This window comes from Puntigrus tetrazona, chromosome 15 (assembly GCF_018831695.1).
Source record: "Puntigrus tetrazona isolate hp1 chromosome 15, ASM1883169v1, whole genome shotgun sequence".
Taxonomy (NCBI): domain Eukaryota; kingdom Metazoa; phylum Chordata; class Actinopteri; order Cypriniformes; family Cyprinidae; genus Puntigrus; species Puntigrus tetrazona.
Window position 1 is genome coordinate 20,158,023 of NC_056713.1, and position 18,332 is coordinate 20,176,354.

Consider the following 18,332-nt stretch of genomic DNA (forward strand, 5'->3'; position numbering starts at 1 on the left):
TCATTCGAACCTGTTTTGGTCGAGGTGCTGCTTCTGGTGTTGCTGGTGGGGAAGCTTTTATCTCTTGTTGAATAAGGAGTCCTTCTGGTAAAACTACTGAGCTTGTTGTCTGAGTTCGCCCAACAATGGAACTGTTACGAGGAGATGAGGGAACTAGGGAAGCCGTCTTTTTAGGATCATAATATCCAGCCATAGCTTGGTTGATGATAGCTTGGGCACTTTCTGCTTGATTTGATGCATCTGAGGAGGTTGGTATTTGACTGGTAGATTGTTTGCTAGCGGGGCAATGTGTGCTTGCAGACTTTGTCCTTCTAGGTGTGGAAGACTCCTTCTTATTCCGTGGTTTTTTCACTCTATCTCCAGAAGCTTTGGCATTTCTACGTGGCTTCTTAACATCTGCTGGTACTGAAGCTGCTCCATTAGTACTAGTGGTAAGTAGCTGGGTAATGGTGTTGGAGGTCTGTACCAATGGAGTTACAATTTGGGGGACTTGGGTAGAAACGGTGGCACCGGCAACTGGGGGCAAATTCCCTGCTGCTGCAAGTGTTGCGGACAAGGCATTGCTTTGCAAGAGGCTGGCGATTTGAGTGACACAGTTATATGATGGGGAATTTGGAGTGGGCAACTGGAAGGTGTTGCTTTCAGCGTTTTTGACAAATATTTGACCAAGACGATTAACAAGTAAAATATGTGGTGTGGGATCCACATTGGGTCCACCAACCTCTTTTACGGTAAGAATAGCATGACCTGGCAATGCTTGGGTAACCAACTGTTGTTGAGGTTCAATTGCTGATCTGGGGGTTGAAAAATTGATGGAAATTGTTCGACCTGGAGCAGTTTCTCTTTGCATAGGCGTGGTGTTGTACCCATTGATGACACCTGGAGCAGAGGCTGGCTGAATGGCAGAAGGCATTGCTTGGCACTGAGCTGATGGTTGAGAAGTTACAGAGGAGGAGATCATGCCAACAGTTGTAGATCCGATGGGCTGCGGGTAAGTGGGATGCAATGGTACAGACACTGTACCCGAAACTGGCCCATAAGTCCCAAGAGGTACACCAGTGGCTGATGGCACAGACAGCATTGACTCTGGTTTCTGTGGGAAATTTGTGGGAACACATGGCATTGCCCCTCCAGGAACTGAAGTGGTGGGATGTCTTTGTTCAGCAGGTGGGTGTAATTTGGTTCTGAAACTCTCCATGGGTGGCAAGACTGTCTTACCTTCTGGAGTTTGGACAGGAAACAAGGAAACATTTGCAGATGGTACCTGATTTGGTAATGTTGCAAAAGAAACTTGCGTGGAGGAATTAGAAGATGATGCAGATTTGTGTAATACTGTGGAAGAAACAGGTTTTTGTTGCTGTGGACTCTGAATTCCATTGACTCCCATTAAGTCAGGAGAATCCACTTGCAAGTGGTTGTTTTGGTAAACTGTAGAGCCATCCATTGACGACACAAAGTGACCACTACTAGGATCCAGGTACAATTCTTTGGAGTCTTGTGGATCATTTGGAGATTCCTGGACTGGGACCAACTCTGTAAAATGTGCATTGGGTGAAAGAGGATCACATCTTTCACCAATTAATGGAGTTTCTGGTTCAACAATTAAATGAGGGGTTTGGTAATCATTACCATATGCAGAATATTCAGCATTTAAAGGTTTTGGGTGAACGAAATTAGCCAAAGGATCTTGGTTTGCTTGTAATGACTGGGTTACACCAAAAAAATCTGGATTAGCAACAGTCTCCGAGTTGGACACAGGTTCTAACCGGACTGAAGAAATATCAGAAATAGCACTTGAAAATGCCAAACACAGACCATTGCTAGCTGTCTGTTCATGAGGCACAGAGTTGAATGGTTTGTGTGGCTTTTGGGCTTGACTTGACAATTTCACATTCTGGTTTTCATTATTGGCCACACTTGTATCACTTTCTGTCCCATCATCCACACCATCAAGTTGTGAAATCGGTCTTAAAGATGGAGATGTAGATGACTGAGAGGCATCCCTTTGAGCTTTGCAAGTAACCACTGTGCGAGTAAAGTTAAAGTAGTTTTCCATATCCTCATCGGAACTGCTATTACCCCAGTCTTCCCTACAAGGATCAACAGTACAAGACAATCTCTGGGTAGACATTTTGGATTTCTCTTCATCTGGCTCCCAGAAGTCTTCCTGGTTGTCTTCACCTTCAACTACAATTTGCGCACTGCAGTTCATAGCTACGCCTTCATTCAGCTCTGTTTCTTCAATTTCAAACTCCGTTCTCAGCTCAGGTGCCACAGTCAGGTCTGCCTCTAAGTGGAAGGATGTGTAAGGAAAATCCCTGTCACTGCCTAGACGATTACCTTTTTGTGTACCCAAAGGGTCTCCTAATGGCAAGGCACCATTTTCTTCTGGATGCTCTTGTGGTGATGCTATAAAATTGTGTGGAAGTTCAACGGAATCTATTTGATTAAAATCAAAAGGCCTTGGTCTTGTGGAAAGGTGGGTGGGAGAGGTGAGAGATCGGTTGGTGCAAGGGGTGCTGCCAATGCCACCTTGCCTTGTGGACTGTGCAAACAGTCCTGAGGTAGAATGGGGCGTCAATATTCCAGAACCCCGAACAGAGGAAGCACTTCGACCGACAGGACGAGCTGATGAAGAGGTCAGCAGGTTTTCAGTAGCACCAAGGGGAAAACCTGGGGAGGTAGGCTGGGAGGTTTTAGGGTGGTGGGAACCACCTGCTCTAGATGCAACTGGGCCTGCAGGGGATCCAAGAGAAGGGGAGGCCATGTGACTGCGGGTAGCGCTATTTTGGGTGTGTGGGCTATGCCGTCGTGGCCTTCGAGTGTCTTCCAAATCACTAATAGTCAGGATGTGGTGAGGTTTGGATGGGGCAGCTCCTGGGTAAAACAAAAAAAGATCAATGATCATATATAATAATAATGCTTCATATAAACTTTGAGAAGAACACGCTTGCAACTTTGCAACATGCAGCATTTAATTAATGTTAACTACCTGGAGAAGGCAGTGGTCTGGATAATCCTCCAGCAGGTCTTCTGTTCTGGGTGTATGATGGGATTTTGGGGCGGGCACCAAGGTCCGGTTTAGTAAAGACAGATACTGAGGTGGAATTTGTTTCAGTGGAAAGATTTGTTGAAGACAAATCCACTCCAAGGGCTTCAGTATCTAATAAAAATATATATTGGAATGAATAATACTTAAAAACAACATAAGGACAAGCCATGCACAAACCATCACTTTGCAAGTAGTAATATTACATAGTACTCACCTGACTGCGGGCATGGGCTATGGGCAATTGTGCAGTTTTCTCCCTGATCAGGCGACTCTTCCACTGGTTTTTCTTGAACAGGCGGCCGGACCTCCCTAACCCGAAATGTGTATTTGCATCGACGAAGGGGGTTTACAGTACTCCAATACCAGCGGGAGCATCTAAACAGCAGAAGAAACAAAACTGTCATCATATGCAAGCGAGTGGCAATACTAGATGTATAGCATGTCCATGCCATGAGGAGCAAACTCCTCGAAAAATAAAACAAATAAATCTAAGCTACTTACTCGTAACCAACAGGGAAAAGTTTTCCATGACAGGTAGATAATTCACTCAGCTTTCCCAGCTTTTTTACTAGCAAAGAACCTAACCAGTGAAAAATTATGTTTTAAACATTTCTGTGCAAGCATTTTCATACAAGCAAATCATAATTGTATTTATGCGTATACATCTGTTGTTTATATGTCCATCAACAATAAAACACCAACCTATCATTAAATTGATTGACTCTGGCTCCAATCCAGTCAAAAACTTTCTGCGAAGACTTATACCTTCAAAATCCACATAAACCCTCCGAAGTACTTCAAACCCTTGACCAGTGATCATCTGGTAAACAACAGAAAAAGATTTCTCTCTTAAACCAGTCATATAAAGACAACATTAAGCTTCTATTTGGCTATATTTTGAGTAACTATATCAAATGAATAAATAAAATATAAATAAAATGATATTAAACTGAAAGCTCACTTTTCCACTTATAAGGTCACGATGCTTGTAACAGAAGACTCTTTTATCATCCTGGAAGACACAGTTCCGAAAGCGGGCACACATAAAGTGGTAGTTGCTCTGGCACGAAGTAAGGCAACAACCTACTGTTGCCCCAGTTCGGTTACACCGTTCACATCGCTACGGAAGGAGAGTCAGAACATTAGCAATGCCAAACATTAAATTGTATTTACCTGATGCAAGCAAACTGTTAAATCACCCTTGAGTAGTGTATCTGTATGAAAATAAGAATGAATTTCTTTGTTCTGCCAAACACAAAGGAAGATATTTTTAAAAAATGACTACGGAGGTCAATGGTGACTTTTTGTTCGGCAGCCAGTAAGTATACCACCAATAACCAAAAATACATGAGATTAATGACATACCATTAGACGGCCTCGTGCAACAGCACTGTGAACATGCAGAAGTGACCCATCATCCTCCTCGAATACCTCTGCAGACCACATAGTGCAGTTTACATGAGCCCACTCATTTTGACCTAGATAAAGCAACCTCCCTGCATCCTGAGAAGAAAAAAAGTATAGGTTTTGGTTACTCCAATAATATCTTTCTCATATCAAGGCTCCAGAAAATGATAACTTTTAAAGCACCCTTAGAAAAACAACTGCAAAGTACTAGTGTGATGATATTATCAGATGGCTATTTATTTATGACTTAACGCCATGTCTGCAACAGTGGCTATATGTATGGGAAGAGGAAACATTTTAATTTCCCAACTCTGAACCACAAAACCACTCATGAGCATACGTCTTCGAAATGTAGATTTATAAATCATCTGAAAGCTGAATAAATACGCTATCCATTGATGTATGGTTTGTTAGGATAGGACAATATTTGGTCGAGATACAACTATTTGACCATCTGGAATACTGACAAAATTGCCTTTAGAGTTGTCCAAATTATGTTCTTAGTTATTCATATTAATGATCAAAAGTATATTATATAAAATAATATAATATATTATTATATTATAATATATTATTATATTATAATATATTATTATATTATAATATATATATATATATATATATATATATATATATATATATATATATATATATATATATATATATATATATATATATATAAAATTGGAATATATTTAAGGTAGGAAATTCTTAATTAAATTCAAACAAAATATCTTCATGGTACATGATCTTTACTAAATATCTTAATGATTTTTGGCCTAAAGCAAAAATGGATCATCTTTACCCATACAATTTTGGCTTATACTATTGCTACAAATATACCCCAGCACCTTAAGACTGGTTTTGTGGTCCAGGGTCACAATTCATTTGTATTATCAGATCAGAATTCCATATACTGGAAGTTATAATGATTTCTACATTCAAACATATACCATAGTGTTTACATGGTACTGAAAATAATATGGCAATATTCCTATGGTTTATAAATGATGAATTCACAGTATTAAAAGTACTTACACTGGCCTTTGCATCACCATATTTTTGGCACAGAGCACACTGTCTCTCATCATCTTTTGACCAACCTGTGTCCAAGTCAGATTTAACTGTTCGACCTTTCTTCCCTAGGAGACAGAGTCAAAAGGTCAAGTTAGTATGACCTGCATTGCCTTCTAGATGATCACAAACAACAGTTGCTAATGTCATTCTGTTCTTGCATGTTTATTTACCTTTCAGGTTCATTCTTAACGCCCTTATGTCCATAAAGTGTCCTTTAGGGTTATGGGCTAAAGGTGTGGATAGATCCTCTTCTTCGCCCATTTTGACATCCACGTGTCTTCCAGTCATCTGTGGGACGCCGTCCAAAGCCTTAAAGCAATCTCTCTCACGCCATTGCGCATAAACATGTTCATAATTTGGTGGCATCACAGCATGTAAAAGCATTCCACTGTAGGATTGGAGACATGTGTCATTACCAACATATACAACTCATGAGTTAACTTTAACTGGAAACAATTTAATGATGCTTACGCCGGTAGGTGTTTAGACCGTGGATCCCATATCTTGGGGTCCTGACTGTTAAACCAACCATAAACATCCTCTAAGAGCTGAAAAAAGAAGTTTAAAAAAATTATTAGCTACAAAAACAGCATTCCTATGACTGATGTTGATTGAAAATGCAGATGGAATCTTTTAATTGACTGTATAATGCAGAAACTTGCCATATTACGGCTGAAAAAAATCTAAAGTAGGTCAGCACGCTTAAATCAAAATGTGAGATGGACTAGTGTCTGTAACAATCTTAATTAACTCATAAGCACTTTGAAGAAAAAAAAAAAAAAAAACTACCATTAACTCACATAAGCAGAGAAACATTAATGCCTTCAAAACAAGTTAACTGAAGAAACTGCAAATATGAATTAATGTAATTATAGCATTACTGATAACTAAAGGATTAGTATTAAATAATATTTTTTTAAATAAAGAAAATAAAGAAATTTAAGAAAAATGTAAGAATTTTAAACAGAAAAAAAATTATTTGTGAAAAGCATACTAACATACTACTTTGTTTTGTCTCATGTGATTGTACCAAAAATGTAAAAAGGCTTCTGCTTTGTTGATAAAACGAACAGTGAAATAGAAACTGAATTTGGATGTCATATCCTGACTGAAAATCTTGTATTTCTAAGCAGTGAATCGTTTTTATAGTTTTCACAGAATGACCTAAGTTACTCTGACTGGTTGGGTAAACATAAAACTTTGGTAATTAACTAGAAATAAAAATGAAAAAATACACAAGTATCAGACCTTCAGGTAATATGACCGGGCAAGGGCAGTGGGTCTTTGGTCTTCCGGTAGAATTTCCTCATCTTCCATGTTACTGCGAATGACTTTCGCAACATCCTCGTGAAAGCATTTCTGCTCGACAAAGCCAAACATAAAATCAACATTATGTTTGAGATTGCCAACTAAGATAAGTGTCAACATTAGTCATTAGCGTGCGTGTTTCAGAAATAATTACTCATAGTATCCAACAGCAGTTACTCGTAGGTAGGCATAAAACACTAGGTTATGAGCTTTAAGGGATGTCAGACAAGCATTAAGCAGTTTTTTTTAAGTTTTTGTGCCTCATAAAGCAAAGCGCTTAAAGAGTTTCTCCCCTTATGCTGAGCAATATGGTAATTTTTCATATCGTCAGCCTGTGAGATCGCCAATAAATGATATTATCGTGTATGGGTGTGTGGGGACAAGAGAGAAACTCGTAGATTTATTCTAAAGGCCAACAGTTTAACACTAAATACCGGAAAGAACATGATACCACCATAAACATACATCTTACAGATAAACGTATTAGTTCATATTTTTGGAGTAATGTTAAATTAAACGAAATTGTGTCACGTTCGTTCATTGTCAATTTCAAAATCACCCTGCAGTTAAATATTGTTTTGGGCTTCTGCTGAGGAGAAATAGCGGGGAATAATAAGCCGCCTGATAATAATAATAGTAATATTAATTTTATAGATCAACAGGTGAATGAACCTAATATCGTCTTGCCTATCACAAAAAGGCATCTGGCATCGTGCATCTCAATACTATCGTCTATCGGCACAACCCTAGTTGAGCTCAAATCTAAGACAGGCACAGACACTGACCAAAGATGTGTACAGGCCATCTTCGAACTTCTTTCCAACAGCCCTGAAGTCGCAGACAGCCAAATCTTCAACCACGTTGTTAGGGGAACCCATTGTAGCGCACTACAAAAGATGATAAATCTCAGAACAATGTAATCAAGCAGTGTTCCTGTTTATTTCCTGTAAAGGAGAACGAATGTCTAAACATCTATTCTCATTGGTTTATCAATGTTTGAACAGAAAACGACAAACATTTCCTCTTGACTGTGCTTTGTAGGGCAGGACTGTGTAAGAAAAAAAATGTACAAGAGCATAAACAACTGATCCAACACATTCTTATGGTTTTCCCAGTTTCAAAAAAAACATCATGACCTAGCAATGAATCACGATTTTTCGTAAAAATTTGAATTCCAATGACTAGGACCACGTGACGCGTTAGTCACCGTGAACATTATAAAATTGCATTTTGAAAATGTTTAATGTGAAACTTTAGCAGCTTTAAAAGTACAGCAGAGATTTAAGTCAAAGGCCAGAATGGCAGTGGGTTTTTTTTCCAACAGATTAATAAAAAAAAAAAAAAAAACATGCATGCATATTTAGTAATAAAATGCAGAAAAGCTATTTAGAGAACTATTTTTCATAACTGCTTTACCACAAGTTGTTAAAAACGGAAGGAGAAAGAAAGAGAAGAACATAAACATGTAAAATGACTCATTATCATATCGGCCACAGCTATGTTTTAATAGTTTTTAAAAAATGTATAATAAATACATGCATAAAAACACAACGACAGCATTAACTCCTAATCTCCACACAGAGAGACAGAAAACCCATTTCAATTAGTGCGTCTACTTTCTGCTTTTAAAAAGCAGATTTAAATAATCAAATAGTAAATAAGATATTATTAAATACGATAAATACATTTATTTGTATTATTCCAACCATACAGCATCTCCAATGTGAATAAACTGCCAACCGAATCCTTGAGTTTTACCACAAGAAACTATTTCTGCATGAATACAGCTAAAGAAATCTCATACTTATAATCCTTCTTTCAGTAACTCTTTATTTTGCTTATTAGCATGCATAATACTAGCATATTGACTGTTTATTAGTAATTACAAAGCATATTTTAATGGCTTATTTATTTGAAATCTGTATTCCACACTTTAACGTAGCAACTAACTTATTGACTATTCAAAAGCATCTTGGGTCGGCTGCATAAACTCTTTAGACTAGTCTTAAAGTCATTTTATTTTTTTTTTCCCCCTCAGTACTGGTCATCACTTTTAAAATTCAGTCATGAAAAGGTAGATTGTTCTTATTTAGGTTACAAAAATACCAACTGCTAGTTGGTAAAACAAGCTCTAGTAGTCAGAGTCTAAGTTTACGCAACCGGCCTCAGTTGCAAAGTATTATTTTAGCTGAAAACGACTCATAGTGAGCATGTTATCTATTCTTACTATTGCTTAATATACAACTATAACCATGACTAAATGCATACGGTCCATCTTGCAGGGTGAATTTTATAAGAGATATCAAGGAGAAGTGCATGTCGTCATGGCAAACCCCCTCATGGGGATCTGGATCATACATACAGATCATACACTTCAAATAAACTCTTGACTATTAATTGCAGTGCTTTTCTTTTATGACCATGGAAACCCCGATCAAAGAAAGGCTCAGGGCTCACACGCATTTTAAAAACATATTCTGAAAATGTTTTACGCCGATCCAAATCACGCTAAGTGCTTTCTTAACAATCAGCAGCAACGGACTGCTGCTGCTTCAAAACTGCATCACACTAGATTCAAGAGAGGTTTTAAATTCACAAGCCAGACGGTAATCGTTTCTCATGGAGACATGAGCTATTTTCCGAAATAACAGAGTTAAATGTGTTGTTATACTGCAAATGGTAGGTTTTCTAAAGCACGTGAAGTTCAGAGCCCAGACTCCTGGAAGTTAATGATGATGCAGATATTTTTGGGAAAATATCTTAAAGGGATAGTTCACTCAGACACATAGCAAAGAGATGGTTTAAAAAAATCCATGTGACATCAGTGGTCCAAACCATAATGTTATAAAGTTATGAGAAAATACCTTATTCAACCATTTTCCCCTATGCTTCACCTTATAGTGACATTCTGGAGAGTATCATCAGTTTTTTTACAAGCAACTTAGCTGATTCTGATACAGATAACCACTGTTTTCAAGCGACAAACAAAAAACCCCCAAAATATATATTAACAAGATGTTTATTTGGCATTTAGGACAAACTGGCCCTTGGCTATTGAAAACAATAACTATAACCATCTGAAATTAACGGCAACAACTGTGCAGAAAGTACATTAAATACAACTGACATCGGCATTTAGCTTTTGTTTTTAAACTGGGAACTACATAAAACTGATCTTAAATGAAAACATTAACTGTGACCTTGCGAAATTAAAAAGGCAGAAACTGCATAGTTACAATCCAATGAGCTCAAGCAAGAGTCCAAACAAAGATGTTAATTAATCAGCATTTGTATTCAGAGCTTTACAACATTATGGTTGAACCACTGCCGTCACGTGATTATTTTTACAATCTCCTCGCTACGTTTCTGATCGTGAAAAGATCTCTGCTGTCATGGGAGGGTTGCATCAATAAATATCTTACTCTGCGTTTCCGAAGATGAACACAAGATTAAGATGAAGGTCTTGGTTAGGAACGACATGAGAGCGAGTCATTTTTATATATTTTGGGTGAATCATCCCTAACTGCTTTTTGAACGGGCATTGGGTTGCTGCAACTTCGAAAGTACAGCAAACTGGGTTTAAGAGGGATCGGATGCCCACCTTCTTGCAGACGACCAGGTGCTTAGTGAGGGTGGAGGTCAGCAGGCAAGACAGCACCTTATCTAAGCCAGTCTTCAGCTCCTGGTCAAGCAGTTCTCTCCAACCTGCTCCATTCACGTCTTCTCCGTCGGGCAGCTCTTGTAAGCACGGCTGACAGGAGTACACTACGCTCTCAGGCAAACTCGACAAGATTTCATACAAGTCATCTGGGAGAAAACACACAAACTGAAGTCATGCAGAAGTCAGCGGTAAAATATCTTATTGCTGACGCAGCCTGTAAAATTCCACGCTATTTCTCAATTACTTCTGGATTACATTAACAAAGAGTCATCATCATAATGAGAAAGCTCAATTAAACAAACCAAAAAAATAGGAACGACATTCTGGGTTTGGAAAATGTTGCAACTTTCCAGTTCCAGTGCAAATGACTTATGCCTGAAAACCTAATGGTTTTAAAACTGCGGAAGGACAAAGGGTCCCCTTTTTTGGGAATTTGTTTCAAAGTGTCACTGTAAAGCCAAATAGAGAGCATGATAGATGTAAATGTTAAAACGCGTTAATGTATTTAATCGATAAATTAAGATGTAAAAAAACTAAATGAATATAATCCATTTGGCCATGAAATTCTGCCACTCACCTGTCAGACCTTCGCATTTAGCATGGACCCAGTGATTACACGTGGAGCACTGCATCATCTGGCTATCATAGTCATTGTCTTCATAACACTTGAAGCACATGGTGCAGTAGTTACCTACACACACACACACACACACACACACGCACGCACGCGCACGCACGCACGCGCAGACGCAGCTGTTAACTGACTTGAAGACGTGTTTGGGTGAAATGGCTGTAAGTAAGTGTGGCATGAAAATAAAATGACTGGAAGTTACTTGTGGTGACTGAGATCATCCAAAGCATTCATTTGCGATTTCAACCTAACTCACTTCCAACTTGCACTCTGGAACAAGTTATTCCTTTTCAAAACCATCATGTGTTACAAAATTAGGTTATAAATGTATATCATACGCATATATATCATCTACACAAACATTACAGAAAATCCTAACCGTTAGCACTACTATATGAAAAACAGTAATATACTAAAGGAATAGTTTGCCAAAAATGAAAATTCTGTCAGCATTTACTCAACCTCAAGTAGTTCCAAACCTGTATGAATTTCTTTGTTTTGCTGAACGCAAGGGAGGATATTTTGAATAAAGTTCAAACCAGACTGTCGGGAAAATCATTATGGAAGTCAATGGTGACTAAAAAAACACCCTTTTATCAAAATATCTTCCACTGTGTTCCATTTGAAACTAATGAGGGTGAGGAAATGATTTTCTAAAAAAACTTTGTTGCAGCAGCTGCAGTACATAGACGAGTTGGTTCTATTCCAAGTTCTATTCATACGCATAAAAAAAAAAAAACATCCCCCCAAAAAACTAATTGTATTTCTGAACAGCATAACATTAGATGGGTTTTCAATGATGGCCATTGAGTTTGAGCTACTCTGACTGGACAGGTATTCTTAACATTTATCTACCTGAAATGCATTTTTATGAACATGATTTATTATTGGCCCATCAAATGGTCTCACCTTGATCAAAGAGCCTAGTGCAGTCAGGACACAGCCCCTTGTCGTGATTCCACTCGGTGTCCCAGCTCTTTCCTGGGGTCACACCGCAACTCTTGCACCGGATGCATGTCATACAGACCTGAAAAATTCACATCAAAGTTGAATAATATTTAATACGTGGTTTAACTGAAACTGAAATGAGCCAAAAAAAAATTGCCGTTTTGCAGCTTTGACGTCTTATTTTTGCCAGGTCCTAACAGATTTGCATAGGTTTTTTTTTTTTTGATGCTTTGGCATTTTTAACATATCGTGGCCTATCACGGCAGCTGAGACAGCAAAGCATACAGAAGCTTCTTTGTAAGTCTTGCGCACTGAGGAAAGTACCAATGTGGTCAACTTACCCAAGGCTTCTTACGTTTGTTGGGTTTGGGGTAGTTGGGACCCAGACAGGCAGGATGATAACAATTTTGACACCTTTCACACTCCAACAGCGGCTGCACAAAAACCAAAAAATACAAATTGACCAGGGTCAAAGAACATCTGCTTCCTGTAAATATATCACTAGAGGTACACGGGAGAAGAAAAATCTAAAGTCAGCAAGATTTTTTTCCAAAAGAAATAAATGCTTTAATTCTTTATATATATATATATATATATATATATATATATATATATATATATATATATATATATATATATATATATATATATATATATATATATTTTTTTTTTTTTTTTTTTTTTTATATATATAACATACCACCCATACCACCAAACCTGTCCCTAACCTTACCTTTATCTCACCTCAATAGCAGCAAAAGTGTCTTGTAATACAATATGAACACAATTACATTTTACTTTTTTGTTTTGACGCAAGTACATGGTCATAAACACCCCCTAATATAAAGTGTGGCCAAGATTTAATTAAATGATGTTCTTTCAAACTTTCTATTTGACAAATAAAAAAAAGTACCACAGTTTCCGCTGTGACATTAAGCAGTACAGCTGTTTTCAACTGCTTCTCAAAATTCAGACTGGGCATCACGGTAGTCATTTACATTTTAAAATACTTTCAAAAAAAAAAAACTGTAAATATGTTCCACAGTATTGCAGATTTTACTATATTTTTTGGAAGCGTAACAGATTTCAAAGAGTTCGTAATTCTGCTCTAGAAGAACCTGAAGAACTTTAGAGAGCGCCAGGTTCTTATTGTTAGATTAACAGATTCAGATTATGGTTAGGCATCAACATCACGTTTCGAAGCGTCGCAAACTACCTTGGATTCGTTATTCTTGCGTCCGCAAACTCGGCAGAACTTGCAGCGACGACAGCACCAGTTCTCCTTGTTCTCCTCCAGAGGGCGTTCTGAAGGGTCCAAGCAGAAGCGATGGAAAGGCTCACAGCAGACTTGGCAATACAGCATCTGCAAAACATATGGTTGGCATGATGACAAAAAAAAATAAAAAAAACACCAAACAAACAGTGAAACTTCCCTACGGGTTTAACCAAACTCAAATATCTTTAATGCATTTTCGTCCTAAACTGTTTTTAAGGAAATGCTTTAATGAAGAGCAGTTAGGAAATACCTCATGTTGGCCTTTACTGGCACACAGCAGGCAGACATACTGAGGCACGAGAGGTACAGAAGTCAAGATGCTCAGCCCTCCTGTGACCCACACGCTCTGGACACTACAGTCCTCCTGTGATGGAGACAAAGAAGAGTAAAGGACCGTCTAGCTGCAAGATAAAGGAGCACAAATAACTTCAAAACTGGCTGTTTTGGGTCAACGTTGACTTCCATAGTAGGAAAAATACTATGAATCCAATAAGTGACTAAAAACTGTATGGTTAGTCTTTTCTAATTAACACAGATTCATAAAATTTTCATTTTTGGGTCAACTACTGCTTGAACTCCAGTGTACAGAGATCAGACTTCCTACTAACGAAGATTTGTTTTTCATGAGGAAAGTATATATATATATATATATATATATATATATATATTTTTTTTTTTTTTTAATTAAATTAAAACTTTCAATGATGCATTTCAACTGATGTAGTGACATTTATAATGTTAGAAAACGTTCTGTGCTTTTCTATTCATCAAAAAATAGTGAAAAAGTAGATAATATGTCGCACAACAATTTTTAACAGGAATTATAATAAGAAATGTTCCTAAGAAGCCAATCTGCACATCAGAATGATATCTGAAGGCTCACGCGACACTGAAGCCTGGAGTAATGGCTGCTAAAAATGTAGCTTTGCATCACAGAAATAAGTTGTATTAAAATGGAAAAAATATTCATTAATTAAAACTATCGTGAACACATTTAACTCCATTATTGAAGTTATTGAACCAAGTGTAAGAGACTTCCTTTAAAAACATCATATATATATATATATATATATATATATATATATATATATATATATATATATATATATATATATATATATATACACATATACATACTAACACTATTGTGCTGGGTAGCCCTGAACTTTCCATAACATAATCAGGTGCTGCCATCATGTGGCAAACCAGTGTAGATCACAAATGAAATATCAGCCAGTCCCTCAATGTGAAAACATCTTTGGAGAGCCACTTGACTTTTATACTCAGATTTGTGAAGGAATATAGACATTAACCTTAAAATCCACACGGATCTTGTGTGTGGGTTCTGCGGGCTCCTGTTCTCTCTCTGCAAAACCATTGGCGAGGGCTGCAAGGACGCTGGGCGGCGTCTGCTCCTGAGGGCTCTGCAAACAAAGGAACAATTGAAGTCGCTTTTGCTGTTTCGATGACATCTTGGCTGAATGAGGACAGCTTTGAGTGAGTCAAATGATATTAACAATCTGAATACCTTCTCAACTTTCCGTTTGATGGGAGGAACCTTGTGGAAGCTAGGTCTGCGGTGCCGCACTCCCTCGTCAAAAGCATCGCCGACAAAGTCGTCAAATGACAGAAAATCTGTGGTGCATTTAGTACAAACAGAATTGTGACTTTAAAAGCAATGATTTGTGTAAAATACTTGTGAAGCAAACAAGATTCTGGTTTCAATTGTTTATTAAAAAAAAATGTTGTCATTATTATATATTAGAAGCTGGTATTCTCTAACTATACACACACACACACACACACACATATATGTGTGTGTAATATATATATATATATATATATATATATATATATATAGTTAGAGAATACTATAATAATGACATACATATTTTTACATATTACATATTTTTGTGTTGTTTTTGAGGTTTGCGTTTGGATTATCGTACAGTTGGAAGATGCAAACAAAGCGCGTTATAAGATTTCTAACAGAGCCAGACATTTTTATCTGAGTTTCGTTTCCTTTGATATTTGATAGAATGTCAATTTCAGAATTCTGACAATTTCTCAGCTCTTTAGAATTGCGATTTTATCTCTCAAATAAGCTTCATCCCATGGTCTAACCTGAGTTCCGAAGGCCAGGGGTTCTTCTGCGGGCTGGGGAGGTGGAATTGGATCCTCCTACCCAGTCAAAGTCAGAGTCGTAATCCAACAGGTCGCAGTAGGAACGTGGCTTGACATGTCGACGTGGCTGTTTGCGCACAGATGGACTGTCACCCAGAGAGGCTGACCCGATGCCCTCGCCACCCTCACCTTCCTCATTACTCGAGTGACCCGCACTTATTGATGAGCGTCGCTTCTTCATGTGCCCTACAAAAAATGGTAATACGTTTACGGCAGAAGCACAGAGAATAAACAGTGCAGCATTTATTCAAGAAACATGTTCTTACCTTTATGAAGCTTGCCACTTAACCTCAAGGCCTTCCTTTCCTCAACCTGGTCACATCTCTTGTAGCTTTTAAAAAAAAAAATGAAGAATTTTTTTCTTAAAAATTTGAACAGGACTGCACTGCTCTGTTTGTAAAAGAGGGCCTCGAATCTGACAAAAGCAAGAAAACTGTTGCACAACATTGCATTTAACTTTTCAGGGACATTTTAAAAAAATAAAATGTTGCTTTGGCAACTAAACACCTTGGGAAAAAAAATATGTTTAAATATCAAAATATCTAAAACTGAAAAAGGTTTGAAATAATGCTGTCAAACTATTAATATAAATATATACACATGCAAAAACTTGTAAATTTATGCTGTGAGTCTATACATACATATATATATATATATATATATATATATATATATATATATATATATATATATATATATATATATATAGTGTAATCAAAAACTTATTTTGGATGATGCAATAAATCATGACAGCAATTGACACTTGACACTTGACAGCAATTTAAAAAATATTACATTTCAACACCACAAAAAGCTACTAAAGCAAACTAAAATTTAAAAATGATTAATAGTTATAGAAATAGTAATAATTACTAGAGGTTATTAGTAGTTTATAATTAAAACTGTTCTTTTGTTTTCAAAAAGGTGATTTCTCCCAGTAACTACAGGACTAAACTATAAACGGAGTATTACGCAGTAATAAAGCATTTGAAAAAATAAAACCTAGCATACTTACACGCAGCACTGCCGTTTTGTGTTTGGGCCGCCAAACTTGGGTTTGTCCAAGCAGTTTATGCACCTGCCACAGTCCTCTTCATGCAGACAACCTTTGCACTCCCCACACCGCCGGGACCGGTTCCCGAACAAATGAGCTCTACCGCGCCGAAACTTGGGTGTCCTGTGATCTTGTAACACAGGGCTTTCTGGGTCAGAGTGAGACTCGACTCCTGGAAAAGTGACAGAAAACACAAAAACACAGGCTTTATACCTAATTAAAGGTATCGGCTACTATCAACACATTGGCTTTAGGTCTATTGTCAGATCCTTTCTTAGGCTTATTGGTAATCTTTAGAGTGTGAGGAGTAAGTGCCGGTACCTTTTTCTGCAGGTGAAGGGGATATATCTGATCTCTCATGTAGGGGTAGCGCACTGAGTCGAGGGATGTCGTCGGGGATCATGGCACGGGGCTGACCCAAAACCACAGCTGCAGCTCTGCATACGTGCTTAATGCGAGGCCCTCCTCTGGCAGGTTCCTTATGGAGGGATTTGTAAAGTGAATGATTAAAACAGCAGCACTAAACAGCGCTCTTCTGTTATCATAGGGCTTCGCCTGGCACAAGTCACCAAGAACATGTACAGCATTGCTAAAACAAAAATAAATCAGTTTATTCAGCGGGACTCTTATTTGATCCCATTAGGGTCATTTAAGATTACTGTCAAATTCTGTGTTTTTGTTTTAGAGCATGAAAAAATAAAAAGAATACCGGCTCTGGAGAAGCTTCAGTCTTGTTCGGACAGGCATTTTCAAGCCGCTCTTTTGGTTTTCGTCTCTGTCTCTTTGTTGCAGTGATTCTACCCTCTGGCAAGAGCTACCAAAAACAAAAAGAGAAAGCAGATTCAAATCATATTTACAGTACTTCAATTATAAATAGAGTATGTCTAACAAGCACCTAATGACAGGGTAAGAATTTCTTAAAGCAAACACTTCTGTTCAAAAGTTGTCATGGTTATTTATATATAAAAAGTGTCTATGATGTCTGTAAGAAAAGCACACCAAGGCTGCATTTACGTGATTACGAGTACAGTTAAAAAATATTTCTGTGAAGCTGAGGGTACAGCAACATTACTTATTAAATCACCACTAATACTTCAGAAATCATTTCTTATAGTCAGCGCTGAAAACAGTTGTGAATTTTAATATATCTATGGAAACCCTTATACATTTTAAAAATGTCTTAAGTGGCACTTTTCATCAATTTAAAGCATCCTCACTCAATAAAACGGGCTAATAATGATGCATAATTCAACTTTGTCCACTATACCCCGCGGACCTACCATATTTGGGAAAACCGTTAGTATGAAAGGAAAGGAACACACAAAGGTTCAGTTTCGTGGACTCACCCCAGATGATTTCAGATGTTTTTGCTGGTCTATTTTGATGAGCTGAACCTTGGCTTTCTTGAGCAGATTGAACATGCGCTTGTTGGCTCCTGTAAGACGAGGGCGCTGGGAGGTGGTTTTCTCCTCAACGTCAACGGCAGTTTTCTGAGTGTCCTCAGTAACCGGTGCTTCAGATTCCTTGCGATGCATCACATCAAAATCTGAAAAAGAAAAGAAAGAATCGCTGAACTTTAAGACCAATAGACTATCAACGAGTTAAGAAGTACTTGACAAACCTTGAATAAACCTTTGCAATAAAATACAGTTAAAGAAAACATTTAACCTGCATTAGATTTACTGTGTGTTTTAATAGGACAATTACAAAAAAACAATTCAGATTTTTAGGAAC

At 37.6% G+C, this 18,332-nt stretch overlaps 1 protein-coding gene across 1 annotated transcript in view; it reads right to left on the reverse strand.

Moving 5' to 3' along the window:
* The window catches only part of kmt2bb (lysine (K)-specific methyltransferase 2Bb), a 32,415-nt gene that overhangs the window by 6,577 nt on the left and 7,506 nt on the right, over window positions 1-18,332 (reverse strand). Inside the window, 26 exon segments of the mRNA XM_043258931.1 lie at window positions 1-2,877; window positions 2,993-3,163; window positions 3,267-3,427; window positions 3,554-3,632; window positions 3,755-3,872; window positions 4,014-4,172; window positions 4,418-4,555; window positions 5,498-5,601; window positions 5,707-5,924; window positions 6,008-6,084; window positions 6,785-6,895; window positions 7,630-7,731; window positions 10,446-10,651; window positions 11,083-11,196; window positions 12,046-12,163; window positions 12,426-12,518; window positions 13,301-13,447; window positions 13,611-13,724; window positions 14,674-14,784; window positions 14,889-14,995; window positions 15,485-15,730; window positions 15,811-15,875; window positions 16,560-16,770; window positions 16,920-17,076; window positions 17,308-17,412; window positions 17,945-18,144. The exon segment at window positions 1-2,877 is cut by the window's left edge and continues 118 nt beyond it. Of these exon segments, the coding sequence (XP_043114866.1) occupies window positions 1-2,877; window positions 2,993-3,163; window positions 3,267-3,427; window positions 3,554-3,632; window positions 3,755-3,872; window positions 4,014-4,172; window positions 4,418-4,555; window positions 5,498-5,601; window positions 5,707-5,924; window positions 6,008-6,084; window positions 6,785-6,895; window positions 7,630-7,731; window positions 10,446-10,651; window positions 11,083-11,196; window positions 12,046-12,163; window positions 12,426-12,518; window positions 13,301-13,447; window positions 13,611-13,724; window positions 14,674-14,784; window positions 14,889-14,995; window positions 15,485-15,730; window positions 15,811-15,875; window positions 16,560-16,770; window positions 16,920-17,076; window positions 17,308-17,412; window positions 17,945-18,144 (6,309 nt within the window).